Source organism: Tasmannia lanceolata, unplaced genomic scaffold (genome assembly GCF_043159265.1).
Source record: "Tasmannia lanceolata isolate RefF3 unplaced genomic scaffold, GAP_Taslan_0.1 ptg000003l, whole genome shotgun sequence".
NCBI lineage: Eukaryota > Viridiplantae > Streptophyta > Magnoliopsida > Canellales > Winteraceae > Tasmannia > Tasmannia lanceolata.
In genome coordinates, this window is record NW_027518680.1 from 63,936,628 (window position 1) to 63,959,193 (window position 22,566).

The 22,566-nt window shown below is 39.4% G+C and overlaps 2 protein-coding genes across 2 annotated transcripts in view; both read left to right on the forward strand.

Annotated features, from left to right (window-relative positions):
* LOC143858560 (ADP-ribosylation factor 2-B-like) overlaps positions 1-22,566 on the forward strand; it is a 50,355-nt gene that overhangs the window by 20,172 nt on the left and 7,617 nt on the right. The gene's annotated exons all lie outside the window — the stretch shown is intronic.
* SEP1 (stress enhanced protein 1) lies at positions 2,716-20,931 on the forward strand. Its single transcript, XM_077369213.1, has 4 exons — positions 2,716-2,874; positions 2,961-3,062; positions 14,146-14,324; positions 20,643-20,931. The coding sequence occupies exons 1-4, from the start codon at positions 2,829-2,831 to the stop codon at positions 20,745-20,747; spliced, it is 432 nt and encodes a 143-aa protein (XP_077225328.1). The 5' UTR covers positions 2,716-2,828; the 3' UTR covers positions 20,748-20,931.

The following is a 22,566-nucleotide window of genomic DNA, read 5'->3' on the forward strand; positions in this document are numbered from 1 at the left end:
AGAGATAGCAAGAGGTGGCTCTCTCATAAGCAACTAGCAACAAAGCAACTTTTATTCATCAAATCTGTAAAGAATTTACAATGGTGGAGTACTTAAAAAAGTTTTCACGGGCATTTTCCTATTCCTACAAAAACTCAAATTCCAATCCACTTTGGACGTTTAAACCAAAAGAACTCCTATAATTTTGCTAAATCAAATCTCTAAAAGATCTCCCAATTTATTTAAATCTACTTTTCCTACAATTTCTCTCATAAGCAAAACAAACTACTAAAAAGAACCCCAAAAAGTCCAACTCTTACTTTTCTACTAACACTAAAATTCCTAATATCTCTGTAACTCTCCTAAAATATCTAAAAGTATCCAAGATCCAAGATACTTTTGAACAACTACTCCTAAATTTGTCCCAATAAAATTAGAAAGAAAAAAGTCTAATAAATCAAACATTAGCGATCAACACAGGCCGTTGATTTAGATGCCGTGTCTTGGACGATCCGATTAATGTTCCGATGATCTTGACCGTTGATCTCGTGATAGTGCGAGACGCACCTGCATCACTATCATTGGCCTTTTGAAGTACCACCTACACACCTTTGAATTATCTTGGTTTTAACTACACATGATTGGATTAACAAGCCAATGCACATGTGTAGCTGCTAACATGTTGACTTACCTAATCAACCATGGAGAGGAATCTCGATCCACTCTCCCCATTGCAGAAGCTGTCATTTCCTCACCATTGTCTCCAGCCTAGAAACTCGTCTCTGCACCAATTGCAAAAGAGACCCTACGCGTGTGCACACCACCACTCTATTTCCAACTAGCCATCTAGATCTCAGCAACACTAGTCACCGTGTTCCCGATCAAGCAATATAATCCAATACACTCACTATCCTTCATCCTCTTCCCATCCTTTCCCTTCAATGTCTTAGCCATGTCCCATTGAATAAGGATGTCCTTTACCTTCATATGTCAAAAGCTGAAACTGCCCTTTTCGCCGCATTTGTCCATGTTGAACTTGATAGAACTCGACTTTACCGTCATTTCAAGCACTCCACACTTCTCATTGTAGGGATCCACCTCGAACGAGAATCTCTTGCATAATCTTTCTACCTTTCAATGATCACTGTAATAGTGATCCAATCACAAGATCCACGATTACTCCACCCGGCCTCAACAATCGCTCCAACCACAGCTCAAATACCACTTGTTGAGAAAATCTATCAGGCAAATATGATCCAATCGTGCACAAATAAACAAAAAAGTAAAAGGAAACACAAGCCACAGATGAACACTGAGAAAACAATATATAAGGATTACAGTGGATTAATACACACCTACAAATGTCCAACCCTTTCCCTTTCTTCTCTCAACTAAGATGGTACACGAGAAATCTGAGAAAAAACCAAGATGAAAACCCTGAGAATAAACTCTTCTTCTTCTCTCTTTCTCTCTACTCACACTCTCTCTCTCTCCTATTCTTTGCTGTGGACATAGAGCCTCCCTAAAACCTACTGTAAAATTTGAGAACCGACTGTAGTCCAAAGCTGATTATTGGACACAAATTTACCTTTAATTTTTAGTCCAATAATCAATTTTGGGCTCACAACCGGTTCTCAAAATCCAAAACTAACAGGGCAACAAACAGCGCAGGGTCTTAATTTTGAGTTTTGAGCCCAATGGCTTACAATCTGTTCACAAAAATCCGAAAAAAAGGACCAATTACCAATGGGGGACAAACATTAGGCAGAATTATCAACTGGACCCAGGCTTTTCAGAAATTACCAATGGGGGACAAAATCTGTCTTGTCAGTAAAAGCTGGACGAAAATACCCTTTGGCATATAAAACACGTTTTGACTTTGAAAGGGGGTTTTCAAGTCTCTACGATTGGGGTTATTAGGTATCAAAATGGGGTTACCAATTTCAGAATGGGGTTATCCAGTATAAAAAATGGGGTTACTAATTTCTGAATGGGGTGATCAAGTCCTTGAAAATTGGCCAAGGATACTAGAGTTTTGGTAGGGGTTTTCAAGTCTCTGGGATTGGGGTTATCTAGTATAAAAATGGGGTTACCAATTTCTGAATGGGCTTATCAAGTCCTTGAAAATTGGCTGAGGATACTGGAGTTTTGGAATGGGGTTTTCAAATCTCTAGGATTGGGGGTTATCAAGTATCAAAATGGGGTTACCAATTTCCGAATGGGCATATCAAGTCCCTAAAAATTGGCAGAGGGCACTAGAGTTTTGGAAACGGGTTTTCAAGGGACTTGATAAGCCCATTCTGAAATTAGTAACCCCATTTTGATACTTAATGACCCCAATCGTAGAGACTTGAAAACCCCCTTCCAAAGTCAAAACGTGTTTTATATGCCAAAGGGTATTTTCGTCCAGCTTTTACTGACAAGACAGATTTTGTCCCCCATTGATAATTTTTGAAAAGCCTGGGTCCAGTTGATAATTCTGCCTAATGTTTGTCCCCCATTGGTAATTGGTCCAAAAAAAAACAGGGCCTTAGAAACACGGCAGTGATAAATCGAGCCCCTAATATGGACCCTATCTCTCTCTCTCTCTCTCTCTCTCTCTCTCTGAGCACTGCCCTGTATGGGGGTCGACTTAAGATATATGGGGCCCGAGAAATAAAGTCAATCGGCAAAAGACAAAATAAGGTGGGCGGTAATAAAATTTCGTGGAAAATATGCACATGACATCATATCACGGGGCAGGCACGACCATATAATTCCTCTGGATATAAAAACTGGTGGGAAGAGAAGCTGAAGATAGGATTTGAGAAGGTTGGCTGCAGTTCGTTCCTCCTCTCACTCTTTCCCTCATGGCCCAAGCGTACTGCTCCGCCTCTCTATGCCTTTCGCTTCTAGGTCTCTCTCTCTCTCTCTCTCTCTCATTTCAATCATCTATGCTTTCTTGTTTGATGAATCTCATTGTCGTCTTCTCTGTTGTTCAGATGCAAGTGCTTCCAAATCCTTACACGCTCCCGCCATTCCTGCATTTCCCAACTCCGGATTCGCTCGAATTGCTGCTTCTTTCAGGAGAGGCTCTCCGCTCTGTAAGATTTTTCTACTTAAACTATCCTTCTCTCGATTTCTCCCTTGTATTATTATTATTTTTTATGGGTAAGCCGGGGTTTGGCGGGCACTCCTGCCCTTCTGGTTTATTTGATAAAGAGAAAGATGTTACATTCATGGGCACAATATGCCATTCCTAACTCGGAACACATGAGGGAAAACTCGGGATAGACGAACACTATACCTAAGAGTTCACAGTTACATAATCGACTCGCCTGATAGGTGTATGTTGGGATTGTCTTGGGCAACTTTTCTTTGTAACCCTTTGTCATGATTCATTTGATTCCTCCAGTTCTGGACTCTCTTCTTCACTATCCTCTTGTTCATTTGGGATCAAATTGACTAGATGACGCTCATCCACCCATGATACTTTCTTCATTCTAGCTTTTTTTGGAACCTTTTGTGATATCCTTTGTTGAGCTATTGGAGGAGTTTTCAGATTTTCATCCCCACTATCTTCCTCGTACTTTGTTTCTGAGGTTGTTTCAAATGACTAATTTTCATCCATGTCTGATTCATCTTCAATTTCTTCATCGTCTGAAGCCAATTATTTCTCTTCCTTTTCTTCTTTGCACTCTTCTTGTTCAGGCTCTTGATCATCTTCAAATTCTGCCTTCTCCAATAATCTGAAGCTACTACTTAGGAGTTAGGAGGATATTTGCTTGCAAGGGGTCTCTCTCAGATGTTTTCATTTTCTACTGCTTCTGTTGAACTTTAGCTCTCATCTTCTTTCTGCAGTTTGCTTTCCTCCTCTGTGATGACTTTTCTCCATTCCATTTTCAAATCATTTTCCTGCAACTTTGGGGCTAATCAGCATCTTTCAGTGGAGTGACTGAAGTCTAAGCAGTGTGAACAGGCCGAGGGTTTCCAATCATCGTCCACCAATTGAGTGTAGGTACCTTTCTAGGTATGCATTTGAATTGAGTCTGAGAGATCTTTGCCTGCTTTTACCTCTGCACACACTTGCATAGCTCAGTACAGTGGTATCGCAGTAGAGGAATCCACATACAGGGGCTGCCCTATAAGGCTTGGGAAACGAACCCAAACAGGAATGGTGGTAAGTTTTAGCCTTTCTAGCAAGAGATCAGGGGACCATCTTTGTAAGACCAGATTCTTCCTCCATAGCTATGAAATGGAGACACTCGTCATTGTTAGTAAACTTAAATAGAAAAAACCATTTGTTAAGGCGAAGATTTGAAACTCACAAAGTAATTTCCATTTCCTCATCAAATGTCCCTTAAAGGGTACAAAATTGGGTCTGCGTCCGATAAAGTACCCAACTAAGCTGTTGGACCATTTTTTTCTCTGCAACTTTTAGTTCTTCATCCTTGAAGATGATGGATTCGTGTCCATCCTCTGATTTATAGAGTTCGACATAATCCAGCTTCACCGAATGGGTCTTTCCATGGTCCTTTGCAAATAGATTACTCCATAACTTTCTTCCATTGTCTTGATCCCCCTTCTTCTGCTTATCGGCCGAGATTTCTTTTGGGGTTTTGGTGGTGGCCTGAAGAGGAAGTTCGTTTCCGCTTCCATTGTTTCCCGAATCCGGTTCTTCCGAGTTTTGAGTTGGGGGAGCAGCTGGTCTGAGAGACAATTTACACGACTTTTTATTTATTCCCGAATAGGCAATCTTCTTCAAACTCAAGCCGAGATGACTCGGTTATGAGTTCGTCGCTGCTTCAATTTTTTGACTTAAAAACTGGCCTTGTATTTAATTTTATTGCAAATGATATCCACTTCTTTTTCTCTTTTCTTTGAATTGGTTCATTATAGGTTCCCTTTTCTGTTTTTGCATCGATTCGCTTGCTCTATTTTCTGACTAAACTGCATCATTGTCATCTTTATGTTGACATATTTTTGAGTGTGTAATGCCAGTATTATGTTATGTAGCTGCTTAGGAAGGGATTTGTTAGCGTCCATCGCAGAAGGCATTTCACGGATGAGCTGTTGCATCTCACTGCAGCCACCTCGTGAGTGAAGACGAAATCTGCTGAAAAGTGAGCCTCTGTGGCTGCTGTCAGATGGAACAGACCATCCGCGAAATGCCTTCTAAGATGGACGCCAGCAAATCCCGCTTAGGAATGATCATCTGAAAGAGGGGACTGTCTCAGATTTCTTTTTATAAATTTCAGCATATTTTAGATCTTTAGATTCGCAAGTGAAAGCTTTTAAGATTAGGCCACCAATGTTAAAAAAAAGGAAAAATAAGAAGGGAAAAGGGAAAGAGAAAGATGGAAAAGAGTAAATGGTTAATTCATTATAGGAGTTTTTCTTTTTCCTTGCTCGCTGCCTTTCCCAATTCCTCAATTGTAATTGTAAAGAACAATCACTTTCTAGAGCACCATTTTAGCCAAGTTTTAACTCAACGTTGTGTGTTTGACATTTGTTAAACAATTTAACACAAGCACTTAAGGGCATTTTGGTCAATGCACACACCACACATAATATAAAATAATTTTGGTGTGGAGAGAACCCTAACTCTCACACACGCTTCTCTCAAACTCCCTCTTTACTATCTCTCTTTATTCTTCTCTTCAATCCTTGATCTCTTTAAACCATGTAATCATCTAACATGGTATCAGAGCAAAAGGTTGAAGTGTTCATCCCTCATTAAAAAGGTACTACGAATCTTTTCTCTGACTTCTTCATCTTCTTTTTCTTCTCTTTTCTTTCTTACAACCCTAATCCTCAAAACCATTCCCCAAACTCAATTCCTAAACCCAAATCCTTTCCATCCCATAACCACCACCACTAGAAGTGACCTCCATCAATTTCCAACCCTAATCCCCAAATCCATTCCTCAAACTCAATTCCCAAACCCAAATCCTTTCCATCCCATAACCACCACCACTAGAAATTACCTCCATCAAAACCATCAAAACACCTCAAAATCCTTCCCTAACCCTAACCACACAAATCTAAGCCATTTGTTTTCAACCCTAAAAAAAAAAATTAAATTAAAATTTTTTCCCCTCGTTTTGGACCCATTTTGTCCTATTCTAACCCTAAACCCTAACCCTTGTTTTTTTAACCCTAATCCTAGTTTCTATATGTGATCTTTTGTGAAGACTATCACCTAGGTTAGTGATTCCATCATATTCTAACCTTATTTTCTTTTCAAATCAGTAACCTATTTGCATCTATTCATGATCTAAATTCTCCTCTTCTTACTTACTTCTTTTTGTTGGTGGTTCCAAGTGTTTGATTCTTATTGCTAATGTTGTCGGATATTCGTTGTGGTGATTATTAGTTGTTGGTGATTTTTTTTATTGGTGATTCTAAGTATTGCTTAGGATTGTTGATGTGGATTGAATCGTATTAGGAGTGGTTTTGTGCTTGTTGGTGATTTATTGGTTGTTGTTGTTGTTGTTGGTGGAGCAACTTGGGGTGATTGTGGACTATTGTGAGTGGTGGTTGTTGGCTACTTGATAGTGGGTGATTGTTGATGGACAGGTTAATTATTAATGGTGACTGTGGGTTGTTCATTGATTGTGGTGTTGATTCTATTTCTGTGACCTTGGTGGTAGTGGTGTTGTTTTTCTTGGGTTGGTGATTGACCCAATATGTTATTTGTGGTTATTGGATGTGTTATGACATTCTAGTTGTTAGTTGATTGCTCTTTGGGTTCGTCGTGGTGTTTTTCCGTGTATTGGTGATTGCTTGTTCTTTGTTGGTGCTATGGATCCAGTTGATTTATCTTCACAACAACTCAGATCCATGAAAGTTGATGAGGTCCCTGCTTCATCTACGGTTCCCTCCACTGGCTATTCTCATGTGGAGGCCCCCGTAGAGGCTCCTCTCCAAATGACGTCTATTAGACTTAATGAAAATAATTATCCGGCATGGAAGAGGGCTGTTCGTATATATCTTCTGGGTCAGGGAAATGTTTGTTTTCTTGAGCAGTCTTCTCTAGCCAAGACAAATTCTACTTATGCGAGATGGGAACAAGATGATGCAGTTATCAGATCCTTCTTATGGAGTTGTATGGACTCACGGATCGCTGCTAATATGATGTATCTTGACTCCTCTAAGGAAGTTTGGGACCAGGTTGCGATTTGTATTCTGGAGCAGATAACATCACCCGGATGTGTGATTTATTCTCAGACTGGTTTAAATTTCAGTGTGGTGACATGTCCACACTCGATCATTACAACTCATACATTGCATTGTGCTAGCAACTAGATATGCTTATGCCTTTCACTGTCGATCCTATTGTTCTTGCAGAGCGTCAAGAAAAATTACGTGTGGTTCGCTATCTCGATTCTTTGGGGTCTGAGTATCTTCAGATGCAACAGCAAATTTAAAGTTCCGAGTCTCTTCTGTTCCTTTTTGAGGCATTTTCTTGAGTACAACCTAGAGGGCTATTCCAGCCAGTGACCAGCCCTTAGATGGATCCACCCTTGCCACATCTACTGGTGGATATCATGGCCGTATTTTTACTAGACCTGTCGTGGACGTGATGGAGGCTCTCGTGGTCGTCGACGTGATCGAGGCTCTCATGGCCGTGGTCGTGATGGAGGTGCACACGGCCGTGGTCATGATTCAGGGGGAGGCCGTGGTCGTAGGTCTCGATATTGTACCCACTGTCGTATGGAGGATCACACTATCGATTATTGTTAGGACTTACATCCGGAGCTTTGCCCATATTGATCTAACGTCGCTTCTGTTGCGGCATCTGATAGCCACCCCCTAACTCTTTTAGTGGATAAGTTGCTCCTACTCTTCCACCTGCTTCTGCTCTTGCTCCTTTGGTCCAGTGAGACTCTCTCTTTGATGGTTGACCGAGCTGAGTATGAGGAACTTGTACGCCTACGTGATTGAGGCAAGCAGCCCACTGCCACATTTGCTCAGCCAGGTAGCTCGTCTTGTTTCCTCTCTATCGATGCTTCTGGATCGTGACTGATTGATTTAGGAGCATCCCATCACATGACTGGTAATTTCAAACTACTTACTTCTTTCCAGTCAACATCATCTGGTACACCTTACACTGTTACTTTAGCAGATGGTACTACAACTGTTTCAGGGGTTGGTGCAGTTTCCATCTCTAAAGACCTTTGGTTATCTTCTGTCCTTTATGTTCCTTCATTTCCTGTTAGTTTATTGTCCGTGCGTCAATTGACGAAAACTCTGAACTGTTCGATTTCTTTCTTTCGTTCTTATTGTGTTTTTCAAGATCTGAAGACTGGGATGAGGATTGGTTTAGGTCGTGAGATGGGTGGCTTGTACTATCTCGATTCTGCTCCTGTTGGTGCTGCGCTTCACACCTCCGTTGATGCTTATCAGTGGCACTGTCGTTTGGGCCATCCTCTTGCTGATAGTCTTACGAAATCTCCTTTTATTACTAAACCTGTTGAGTCTTTTTCTTGTAAGTCTTGTGAGTTGGGAAAGCACCATCGTGTGTCTTTTCCTTCGCGTGGTGTTCGTCGTGCGTCACGACCTTTTGAGCTTATTCACTCTGATGAATGGGGTCTTTCACGTACCGTCTCATTATTTGGATTTAGATACTTTGTTATATTTGTGGATGATTTTCACGAGTTACATGGTTATTCCTCCTGAAGGATCGTTCTGAAGTCTTTAATGCATTTCACAGCTTTTACTTTGAAATTGTTAATCAATTTAAATGTTCTATTTCTTGCATACGTACATATAATGCAAGAGAATATTTTTCTAACAATAATGGTTTTCATCTATTTCTTGATTCACGTGGCATCATCCATTAGTCATCTTGTGCATATACTACACAGCAAAATGGTGTCGCAGAGAGGAAGATTCGATATTTATTGGATATTACTCGCACTATCATGTTTCAGATGCGCGTACCAAAGATCTATTGGGGAGATGTAGTTCTTACGGCCCGCTTCTTAGGGAATCGACTCCCTTCTACAGTATTATCTGGCCAGACGCGTTTCTCTACATTATACCCGTTAGGTGATCCCTTTCCATTACTTCCGCATGTCTTTGGATGCACATGTTTCGTTCATAGATTAGGACCTGGTCTTGATAAGCTAGATCTTTGGGCAGAAAAATGTATCTTTTTGGGTTACTCTTGTACCCAAAAGGGATACAAGTGTTATAATCCTCCACAGCGGAAAACTCATGTTTCTGCATATGTCACCTTTTTTGAGGATAGCCATTATTTTCTGGACCCACCTTCTACTTTGGTTGAGGTGCCTACTCTGCTATTTCCCTTGCAGCCAAGCCCTGTAGAGCCCTCTACAGTTCATTCTCCAGTGGTGGGTGATTAAGAGACACCTGAGGATCGCACAGAACCTGAGCCGAAAGTTTATACTCGAGGATCATGACTGATTGTTCTATCTATGCCTAGCCATCATCTCAGACAACTGATCCTCGTTCTCAGTCGGAAGCTCCTATGTCAGGTACTTCCTTTCCTATATCTGATTTGCCTATTGCCTCTCGCACTCGGTCACATATTACTGCACATTTCATTTCTCAGTTTGTTTCATATGAGCATCTATCACCTTCCTTTCGTTCATTTGTTTCTAGTGTATCTTCTGTTTCTTTTATAAGTTTCTTTTAGATGCTCTTGCTCATCCTGGTTGGTGGGCGGCTATGGATGCCGAAATGGCTGCTTTGTATTCAAATAATACGTGGCGACTGGTTTCTTTGCCTTATAGTGCAAAGACTGTTGGGTGTCGATGGGCCTTTGTAATTAAGTACCTCCCTGATGGAACCATTGAACGGCTCAAGGTTCTACTGGTGGCTAAAAGTTACACTCAGACATTTGGGGTTGATATCAGGAGACATTCTCACCTGTGGCCAAGATACCGTCTGTTCGAGTTTTGATTTCCATTGCCGTTAACCGTGGCTGGCCGCTATATCAACTAGATGTTAAAAATGCATTTCTTCATGGTGATCTCAGCGAGGAGGTGTATATGGAGCAACCTCCTGGGTATGTTGCTCAGTGGGAGATGTGTTCATCAATCTGTTGTCTTCAAAAAGCAATCTATGGTCTCAAGCAATCTCCGAGAGCATGGTTTGGGAGGTTCAGTGCTGTAGTTATCAAATTTGGTATGAAACAGTGTGCTGTTGATCACTCTGTCTTCAGCTATCACTCCATTGTTGGCTACATCTTCTTGATAGTATATGTGGATGATATTGTAATCACGGGAGATGACAAAGTTGGCATACGAAGATTGAAAACTTTTCTTCAAGAAGAGTTTTCCACTAAAGATCTGGGATTCATCAGATTTTTTCTTGGCATTGTAGTGGCTCGTTCTAAGTATGGATTGTCCTTATCACAAAGAAAGTACACCTTGGATATTTTAGAGGAGACAGGTTCTATAAGCGTAAAGCCAGCATCCACACCTATGGATCCAAATGTTAAACTCATTCCAGAAGAAGGGGACTTGTTAGATGATCCAGGACGATACAAGAGATTAGTTGGAAAATTGATTTATTTGACAATTACTCGTCTTGATATTTCTTTTGTTGTAGGGGTAGTCAGTCAATTTATGAATTCTCCTCGGACTTCCCATTGGGCAGCATTAATACAGATCATCAGGTACTTGAACCTCAGGAAGAGGATTGTGTTTCAAGAAAAATGGTCATGAAAGGGTAGAGGGATTCACTGATGCCGATTGGGCAGGATCTCCAGCTGACAGGAGATCCACGACTGGTTATTGCACCTTTGTTGTAGGTAATATGGTATCGTGGAGGAGTAAGAAGCAAGACATTGTGTCCAAATCAAGTGCAGAAGCAGAGTACAGGGCTATGTCTTATACTAGTGGAGAACTGATCTCGTTACGTTCCTTTCTATTAGAGATTGGTCTCTCATCTTCAGGCCCAGCTCGATTGTATATTGATAAGAAGTTTGCAATTCATATTGTCACTAATCCCGTATTTCATGAAAGGACCAAGCACATTGAAGTTGACTGCCATTTCATCAGCCAGAGGATTCAGAAAGGCGGAATAAGTACCATGTTCACTCGATGAGCAGATCAACTTGCAGATGTATTTACTAAATCCTTAGGACCTTCTAAGTTAAAAGATGCTTGTAACAAGCTCGGACTGTATGATATATACACTCCGGCTTGAGGGGGAGTGTTAAACATGTTAACACAAGCACTTAAGGGCATTTTGGTCAATGCACACACCACACATAATATAAAATAATTTTTCGTGTGGAAAGAACCCTAACTCTCACGCATGCTTCTCTCTAACTCTCTCTTCACTGTCTCTCTTTATTCTTCTCTTTGATCCTTGATCTCTTTAAACCATGTAATCATCTAACAACATTGAAAGTGCTCTAGTTTTGTTGATAATTCAGATGATAGTTGGATGATTACCATGTTTGCCTAAGAATAATTATGAATATGCGCATAAACTTTGGCAAGCTCTTATATCAAGGTTTTAAATTTCGGGTTTGGTTTCGATTTCGGACGCCACGAAAAAGGAAATGTTTAAGTTTTGGAGGAAATTTCGGTGGAAATCCTGTAAAATGAAGGAAACGTATGAAACAATATGCAAATGGTAGAATCCAAAGATGAAACTTTAGGAAAGGGTAGAATATGCACAGATACACACTTAGAAATCATCATATAAGCAAGACAACCATCCATAATGGTTTAAAGACATCAAACACCTAATGACATGCACTGTCGCGGATGTCAAACAATTTTGTAAAGGAGTTGTCGATATAGGTCAAACGATTCAAGAAGAATGGGATAAATTGGAGAATTAGGGTGCGTTCTTTAACCATTCTCGTGTTTCTCATTCTGGAAGTCAGAATCAATTCTTATTCTTTGGAGTGCTTCCAGAATTAGAATTGCGTTTCTTAACTCATTACAAAGAACCACGTTTTCTATTTTTTTAACAGAATTGTTTTTTTTTCTACAATAGAGAAAAATGGGTTCTACAGTACTAATTTGTGGGATATAATAGATCCCAAATTTCTTTCCAATTTTCCTTACCCGCAAGATTACCCATTTTCAAAACATGTAGGGTAACATCTGAAACTACTACATTCAGTCCGTTAGTCCAATTTCTTTGTATTTCTTGAAAAAGAAGATTCTCAATTTTTCCCATAGTCTTTCAGTATCTGATCAGAAATTATAAATTGCATGTTTGTGTTATTGGCATAAATCTTATGATCTCCATCTGTGACAATATCAGGCATGCCTTGGGGCAACCATCACAACTAGTTAGGGCCTACAGCTAGTGAATAATTCAATTTTCACTGGTGTCTTGGTGTCTTGCTAATTCATGTCTTTTCTTTATAGGCTTCGCAGAAATATCTTCAATTCTTTTAGATGGCCTCACTGCAAACCTCTGAAAACAGGCCAATCTAGAATCCTATTCATAAGCCTCCCTTCTCCCGCTATAATATCGGATAGGAGGAAAAACGAGAGAAAAGCCTTCAAAACCCTGAAAAATGTCAAAAAGAGAAAACCCTTGGGGCTTCCTCTTCTTTCCCCGCATCTTCTTTGGATTCTTCGATCCGTTTTTAGAGCTTCTTCTTCTCCAGCTTTGCTGAAATTAGGGAAATTTAACAGCCCTCATTCCCGAATCTTTGAAACAGCAAAAGGGATTGATGGACAAACTTCTTCTCCCCATGCCTTCCCAGTTCCTCCCCTCATATGTTGATTGAAACAGCAAAAGGATATTTTTCTTCCTTCGTTTGTAGAAAGCCTAGAAGACAGACAAGGAATCAGATGGCATTTTTTTGGGTCTGAAGAGGACTAAATCAGAGCACACAGAAGAAGAAACTAGATGACAAAGCGTGAGAGATGGGGCTGGTTTTGTTGAGAGATCAATAGATCGCTTTTTTCACTATCACTTTCCTTCCTGATGAAGATCAGGGTTTGACATTTGGATGAGCGGAGGAGAGATTTGTAGAGAAGGGAGATGAAGACGATCGAGTCAAATCCATAAAGTCTTGCTCATTGCAATGGAGAGAGGGGAGACCGTGAAGAGCTTGGGGAGAGAAGAAAACATGAAGAACTTGGAGAGAGAGAGAGAGAGAGAGAGAGAGAGAGAGAGAGAGAGAGAGATGAAAACGTGAAGTAGTTGGAGGAGGGGGACGTGAGAGCTATCCCGAAGAATAATTTCCCATCTCGTGGAGCGATAAATTGTCGCTCCAAAGGATAAAGCCAAAAAAGTAGGACGGTTTCCTTAGAACGGTTGGATAAAGTAGAAAAGAACGAGATTCTTTTTAAAAATTATTCCCATGGAGCGAAAAAAGCGAGAATTCCTTCCCAAAAACGTTAAAGAACAAACCCTTAGAAACCCATTCATTCATTTTCTGTTATGTCCGTGACGCATGATGTATGCTTGTGGTGCATATGCATAGGAATGTGTCATCCCATACAATGTGCTTCAGGCAACTTGCTTTAAATAAGCAAGATACAGTGCTTTACATGAGTCACCCTCTGTACCATGTGTTAGGGACATATAACTCACAATAGTTTGAATGAAGATCTTTTGAGAATATCTTAAAGACAGCCCAGCTGTTAAATTCCCAATAATCTCAAAATCCATTAAAAGTATTATGTTTGATGGTTACTTGCTGTCTGGATTTTATTATTTTATTTTCTTGGTGCTAACTTGTTAGATTACATCTTTGTGTGATAACTTTCTTTCTCCATCCTATCTATCCACCATTGCTGAACGCATCTATAGAGGGTGGCCATGCAAAATAGTGTGCATGATATTCCTTATTATTTACTTGCATAATCATTGCAATTCCCTTTGATATTTCCGTCTCTGTAACTTCAATCTAGTATTTTATCAGTTGGGTTACATTTTCTGTGCAATTTCGTATTTACTTTTGACATTTGTGGAAATGCATGTAATCTCATTTTTTGTTTCTTCATCACTATTTTCTTTTCTCTTCTAAATTGTTTGCATGGTAGAAATAGCCAGGTACTTTTACAGAGACCTTAAATTTTTATCCAAGTTGAACTAATTAGCTGTCTGTATCAATTATTGTCAACATATTAGCTTGGTCTGCAGTTCTCGAAATATTTCCTATGGACTTGTTTTGTCCATCCACTTAATTTAAACATTAACAGGATAAATTGCTGATGTTTGCTTTCAATTCAGTGGTTTGGAGAACTTCTAGAGGTAGGAAACCAGAATGTAGAGCACAAACAGTTTCCATAAGATGCGAGCAGAGTACAAAGGAGAGCAGTGGTTTGGATGTATGGCTAGGCCGGCTTGCAATGGTTGGATTTGCATCAGCTATCACTGTTGAAGTAGTGACAGGCCGCGGAATTTTGGAGGTATGTCTTGCCAGAATATCTTTCTGATTTCCAGTGAATATGATACCAAATGCAATGTATGGGGCAGTATTACACATTCTGGGTCTATTTAAACTCTCGAAGCCTTTATTTCATGCACTAATAATTTATTTTCAGTTATTCCAACTGTTTAAATCTTTTTTCTGACAAATTCATCACCTAAGCATGAATCATAAAGCAACCACACAAAAAATGGAGAAATGAGAGAGAGAGAGAGAGAGAGAGAGAGAGAGAGAGAGAGAGAGAGAGAGAGAGAGAGAGAGAGAGAGAGAGTTCATATTGTTGTGCAGATGTATTGTATTCTGTCTTGTATTCTAACAGTGATTCATCACCCTGGTGGACTAATATCCGCAACTCACACGAGGGTTAAGCTATAAGAGTATATTGGCAATTTCTTGATATAGTGAAAGTAATATTTAAGCCACGTATTAGGGTTATGGAGAGTGAGGATTTTTTGTACGTTTCTTGCTCGAGAGGAAAGGGAAGAGAGAGTTTGTAACCCTACTTGAAACAGTGAAACTCTCTTCTTCTGTGGATCTTGTGTTCTTGCTTTCCGTGGACGTAGGCACACTACAGTGTGAGGCTATTTTCTCTTAAGTTGGTATTGTAATAGATTAATTTTGTATTAATCGGTATCCGGGCAAGTTTTGATTCATTAGGAAGAAATAAGCTGAAGTGAGCGAACAAGCACTTGAAGTTGGCTGTTGCCCCCATGGATTGAAGTGATGCAATCTCTGGGTTGAGTGAAACAGATCATTGAAGACTGGGACAACGATTTTCTAGATTAGGAAATACAACAGATTAATTATTATCACATGATGGTTCAAAATCAAGCAAATGAGAATGTAAATTTAATAAGTTAATATGAGTGAACTTCCAGTTTAGTCGAAGACTCAAGATAGTTCATGTTTGGAGGAGATATATGATGATCTAAGTATGCAGCGAAAGGTGAAGTAGAAGAATGGAAAGCATACGGAGAACCTCTCAGCAAAGACTAGTTTAGTGAAGACAAAGACTTCTAGATAGCTTTGAAGAGTTCAATTCAAATCAAACCATTGGAGAATCTAAAAGCGTTGGATTCTAAAGTGGATAATAACGTGGGGATTGAAGGGGAAGAAGCATTAAAGATATTGGCGTGGAAATTTTTATGTGCTGAAACTTCCGGATGAAAAATATGAAGATTGTAGTAATGAGTTTCTATTCCAAGTCCTGTTTTCATTGGAGGTATTGTTGCAGTATCTCATAAAGAAAGGAGATAATGGTAGAAAAATATCAAGGTTGAGTTTCTCCAACCGGAGGTAAAAAGTGAAGAAAAGAAAAAAAGAGATGCAGGTTAGGGATTTTCTTATAAGTTACTTATGTGACTTATAAGTGGGCAAAATTCATGTCTATTTTGGCTGAACTTTTTGTATTCTTGTTCGATTGAGTATTATTAAGGTTTTATTTATCGTAACTGAATTTTAGGTTCTGTTTAAGTGGTTTTTTATGGGTCCTTTCAAGGCAAATTTGAATAATGATTTTAGGGAAATACTGGGACTGTTTTCTATTCGGGAAGCTTCTAAGATATCAAATAGGTGACTTCTGATTATCTTAAGATCTAGGAACCCGGGCCAGCGCCTTAAATTTTATTGATATGATAGAAGTGAACAAAGAAGGGGACATACCACCTTACCTCAATATCCACAAAACTAATCCAAAAAAAAACCTACCTGCTACTAATATTTGGAATGTCCAATGAGTCACAAAAGTACTTGAGGAGAACATACCACCTTACCTCAGGAAACAAAAAAACCCAAAAAACTTACTTTCTACGAATACTAGGGATTCCCAAGAAATCACATCTCACAGTGCCTTTAGCCAATGGTGGAAGATCTCTTCAACGCTAAAATACACTAGTTAGCAAGGTGACATGCAACCTGGTTACCCTACACAAAGATAATCCTGCCATCATGATTTCAGCTTAAGATGAGCTTGAATTTAGAAAAGTTTAGAAAGTTAGAGAGATTGTAGTTTCAAAAAGTTTCAAATTAGGGAAAGGGTAGTGGACTATGTTTTTGGGCTATAATCCACTTTCTATTTTATTTTTTCTGCTTTAAAAATGGAGTTAGAGTTTGTTGAGATTAATATAAAGGATCAAATTGCTCTTAAACCAATTGTTAGGATTAAACTAGGGCTTTAAGGGGATTTAGGATCATTTATAAGTACTTCTGTTGGATTTATAAGGGTTTATTGTGAGATTGCGAATTTTATTTCTTTTGGTATTATCTCTAAAAATATATCTTATTGTGTCTTGCTGTGGTACATTTTTCTGGTGGTGTGATGCCACCATATCACTAAGTTATATTATTCTTTGGTTGATGCTTTAAACTGAGAGTTGATTTGCAATTGGATTGAACAACTTGCTTACTTAATATTGTTTTCTAATATTCTAAGTTGGTATCATGGAAAATTAATTTCGGCATTAGATAGCGTTGGTGATTGGCTATGAGGTCTTAGATTTTTGTGGAGGGAAAGGCATTTCCTTCATGTGCTTGGAGAGGCCAATGATGTTAGGAATTCTTCGGCAAAAGATGTTATGCAAAGGATTGTTCAATTTGTGTGGCAATTTCTTCCCCTTATATATCTTTCTATTCTCTAATAAAGCATTTAATTGCCATTTAAAAGAAAAGAAAAAGTTAGCCAGTGGTATTTGGAACGTGATCTTGCCTCCTCCAAAAGATCCACCCTTAGTGTCACATCCTTTGATTTCTTCATTAAGTTCCTTGCCAGATGCAACATAGTGATGCATAATTTAAGCATTAAGAATTTGAGTGTTCATCACAGCTTTTAGTGCATGGCGCCTTTCAAAATGGGTATAGGATGTTGCTTTTTTTTTTTTTTTGAAAATTGACAATTTCATTGATGCTATGAAAATTACATTGGGACCAGTGGTCCCAACTTGCATTACATAGAATCAATTAAGAGTGGCCAGGAGTATACTCTTAGGCCAATAAAAACCAACAAAATCTTCTGGGTCAAATCACTGCAAATAGGTCAACACTTCCACTCCCACCCTGCCAAATAGCTATATCACTTTCCTTTCGAGATCTTCATCTACTACTGCAACCAAAAATCCTTCACCATACCTCTTCCTATCCTTTCCAATACCCAATGGTCTAGGGCATTCATCAAAACAGGCTTGTCATCACCATCTAGATAGCCATTCAATTTGTATCTTTGAATGACAAGCCAAAAATGCGCACTACCCTTCGCCATTACAGGGGGAGCAAGACCAAGGGACCTATGGCCGATAGCTATCATGCACAATCATTCAACTCCACTGATAGGACTCCAATGCCCAGTTCCAGTTCCATGTCTTCAGGCCAATAGTCTGAGGCGAACTGCGGAAAGGGGACCTCTTCCACAGGGTTCTTCCGTATTGAAATCAGCTCTGCTATTTTTTGAATGCAGAGGTTTTTCTTTGCCTCCCATTCTAACCGCCTTGATTCATTTGCAAAGTCCAACCAACCTTGAAAGAAAGGAAATTTGTAAATTGGTATACAAATCTCCTTTAAGTTGTACGTACCTGTGACGGAAAAATTCATCCGCAATCATCCAATAATCCGCCTGGAACTGTCGCCATTGTCATTTAATTGTGCTTTTAATATGCTCAGGGATGGTGGGAGCTTCTACCGAGGCTTTGGCCCTATTGTATTGCAGGCTACGAATCCACTGACGGTGTTCAAACCACTCGGAAAGGTCTGGGATCTCCCTCCTTACTCTTTTAAAAGTTTTAGGTCCCGCGGAAGAAGAAGAAGAAGCCATATTCTAGACATTAGGAGGTTATGCTTACCTTTACTTAGGAAAACCAAAGACCAGGTAACTAGACGTCAATATCATTTAAGTAATATAAAAAGTACCGCCCCTACACAACGCTCTAGACCCACTACTCATTCTTGATGGTTATATCCCAAAGCCATAGCAATATTATATAGAGAATACATATCAACCAAGAGACACGTCAAAAGCCATAACACCAGGCGTATAGCCTGAAGCAACCGCCAACAATTTACGGCAGGAAAAGGACTATTGGGACGAGAGTCGAGGTAATAATTACCTAACCTCGAACATCCTTTTCGAGAAATCAACTATTGCCTATCTGTCGAACTTAAAAAACCTTTTATCTCCTAGGATTTTTCCTTGCCCAGAAAACTACTACTGGCCAGAGAAGGATTTTCATCCAGCCTGACAACGCAATAAAAACTGCAAAATTTGACGCGAACAGGGTAGGCCAGACCTTGGGGATTGAAGGGATAAGTGGCCCAAAAGATTGCGTAGAGAATCCCCCAGCACTTGTAGGCTTTTCGGCTTGGCTTCCGTGGCCTTTTTGTGACTTGACCATCTCTCTGTTGACAAATAAAAGTACCTTTCTTGATATGACCCTTGGATAAGGCGTATACACAACGGTTAGACAAATGCTTTTGAAATTTGAAATTCGAGGGAGGACCACTAGAATCACCCAACCGAGTGATGACTCAACTGTGTTAGAGCCGACCTCCGATTCGACCCACTACCACCCTCACAACCATCCTCTGAGTCTCTGACGGTAAGACATCCGCCCCTGGAGCATTCCGCTCAATCGAAATCAATGGTTCTAGAGGTTTAACCAAGGGTGGCAAGTTCAGAGAGGGGTAGGGGAGCACTCATCGGAAATACCAAAGGAGTGGGCTTTAGGATCAATGTCGATACGAAAAATGATGTCCTGAATTCGAATATGGACAAAAGGCTTGATTTCTGGCATATCCGAGAGATGGACCAGGGCTGAGGCAATCGTCATCCCTTCAAGTTTCACTTTTAAAACTGTTCCAAAGAGACGGCCCAAAGCCTCCACCGTGGACGTTGCCCAAGCATGCAGCGGGATTCCAGAGAAGTTAATCCAGACTGGCTTTCTCTCAGGCTTGATAATCGGGCTCCACACAGAGAGAGAGGAGAGGAAAGACCCACAAGCACTTGCTCCCATCCTTAAAACTTTGGCAGCCATAGCTTCACTGGTGAACATGAATAAAATCATATTGTGACCGAATTTTCCGGGCTTGGAAGAGATGGGATGTTCCAATAGGATCGAGTTTGATTCCAAATGTCTGATAGGCTCCAAATATCCCTTTTTGGCCTTCCAACCAAGCATGATTTTAGAAGGGTACATCGATCCACCACTTCTTTACCAGAGATAGTCAAGGTTAATTATGTGTCATCCGTCAAAAGAATTCCTGAAACCTGAGTATGGCTCTAAGATTGACATTTAAATATTTTTGATGCATTTAATAATTTGTGTGAAACGAGAAAATTATAAAATTTCAAAAATTATGATATTTAGTGGTACAATTTCAGGTGTATTACTGCTCCTGCGACTGCTTATAAGACTTCATTTATAACAATTCCAAATTCTGATTATTTTTTAAAAACTTAATATTTATGTATTATTGCCATTGAAAAAAAATATTTATGTATTATTAGAATACATGATAAGGGTGCATTTGGATATACACTCGAATTGCTAATTGGGTGCAATTTGGGCCTTTCTTGATTGCAGTTTACACATAAATTTCAATCTAAAAAGGCCCAAAATGCAATATGGTTGTGCATCCAAACTCACACTAAGAGCCTTACTAACATATATAAAATGAAGTCAACATTTTTTAACGTATTAACATATAAAAGATGAAGTCAATTTTATTTTTTTTAAATTGTGGCAATATTGATGGAAAATGGAAATGTTTGTGCATAATACAATTGCATCATGTACATGGTTTTAAATTTCGGCCGAAATCCGAAAGGTCTGAAATTTCTGAATTTCGAGAATTTCGGCCGAAATTCCGAGAAAATGTATTTTTTTAAAAAAAAGAAGAAAGATTCCAAAATTTTGTCCGAAATTTCGAAATGAATTAAATAATATTTTTTAATTATTAGGGGAGACCGAAATTGGGTCTGAAACCGAAATTTAAAACCTGGATTAAGTAATAGTTCCTTCTTCCATTTGTTAAAGGCATTCTGCAGTGAAGGAAATGAGATTAGTAAATACTTGATCGTTGAAACCTTTGTATAGGTTTATTATCATGCTCAATAGTGAATTTCTCAAGTATCCATCCACTAATGTACTTTTGGCTACTGAACTTATCTCACTCGTTTCAATTTTGTTAGTCTCGTAGAACTCCCTGCTTGGGGTCTGAGAATATGCTATTAGAATTTCTCTTGCAATTTTAATGGTCTTGCAGAAAGTTACAGAAAGAGTTGTGTCATACATTTTTCATCTTTGTTTTGTAGAATGTGGGGCTTATAACTCCCTTACCAACAGTGGCACTGGCAGTTACAGCATTGGTGGGAGCTCTGACAACATTCTTTATCTTCCAATCTGCATCTAAAAATTGATGACATCCAAATCTGTGTATTGTTCGTATAATCCTCATAATTTATTTCTGATGTATGAAATCCTGCTGTAAAGGGGACTTATATGGCTGTGTAACAAATTCCTCCCCAAGGAACTGAAGATTTTGTATTGTTACTCTCTGTGGTCTTTCAATTTTAACCGCCTGCCTGATCTGTTTCCTTCAAATGGACATCTAAAATGATAGATAGTCAGTTAGTCACACACTGCATGGGCGAAAGTCCTTTGAGCAGATGGTTTCTGTCCTTTAATTATAGTAATTCTTATACTATGGTAGGTGCACCATTGTTGTGTGATTCTTCTTTTGACCTATTTTAACAAGTTAGCTTGCTTTGAGGGAAGCTAAACCTCCATTAAAACTAAAACTGGTTTTCTTCTCTTCCCTTTATTAACGATAAACATGCGATTTAAATACAGCACCTTCACCCACAGATGCATGTACAATGCCAAGACTAAAAAGATAAGTAGTAGTGAGAGAAATCAAGAAATTAACAACAATCACAATCCTAACAGCAACCGCAGCTAAAGTAAAACAATTAAAAAGCCTAAAAAGTAGGGATATTTTGTGGAGAGATTTGGCAAAGAATCCCACATGCATCAACCATACAGGCCGGATGTTGTAAATGTATAGTAGCGTGTACATTTGTTTGTTTTTTTTATTTTATTTTAAAGATTACGCCTTTATTAATTGCTCTAGGCAGGTTGCACTAGCGGGGACAAGGCATCCCCACCTATACAAAAAACATAGAGTGAAAACCCAAGAAACCCCCAACATTGCGCCCCAGATAGATAATAGAAAGACATACAGACATGGAAACAAACTGCTTGGAGGGCTTGTCCTGAATGCTCCTTACAACTTGATGTTAGGTTGGATGTCTTGAATTAAAACCCGATTGGGGTCTGAAATATTGTGTGTGCCCGGCTCGTTTTTTGTGTTTTTCGGCCCGATAAGACTTAACTTATGGCCCGCTTTACATAAGGGGGCTTTTAGGGCTTACTTGTAAGCAAGTCTTGTAAAGAGGGCAAAAGAAAGGGGAAAAGGGTGTGCTAGGGTTTCTAGTGGGTTTGGTGAGAGAGACATTGTTCTTCTCTTGCAATCTCTTGATCTTCTAGTGGGTTTTTTCTCATCACCTCTGCTGTCGAGTACGCTTTGCCGAACCACGTAAATCATTATGTCTTATGTGCATTTGCTTCTGTTTGTTGTTTCATTTTGCTTTGCCATTGAAATCACAGATTGCGTAAGAAGGGGTTTTTACATATCACTTGATAAGTTGGTGATTACTACTAGCCAATCCAGCAAGATTCACTACAATACTCCCTGCAAAACTCTCTCATTGTATCACCTGCAATACTCCCTGTATTTTGAAAGATACAAACATAGAGAAATCTGTTAGGAGATCCAGCAATAACGCCTACAACTTGGCCCATTGGCGGTTTCTAGCTATCCAACCCTCCTTTCTAACCATTCCAGAAATATTCTTGACTTGTGTGTCATCATGTCTTGCTCACCTATTGCTAAGTGATCACACAGTGATGCAGTCTTGGGTAGGTTTTCACACTTTGAAACTATCCAACCAATCATAGATCCAAGTAATCTGACATTGGACTATAAGGGAATGAGACGATCATGAAATTAGCCCAAGAACGGATCTATAACAGAAAATAAGTGTTTAAGCACGAATCTTTTCAGAAGAAAAAGAGTTTAAACAAGAATTAATCATCTCAAGCTAGGAATAATCCAAGAGAGATGACAATGTGCCACTTCTTTTCATAGGGCCGGAATTTTGGCTGAATAAAGAGATC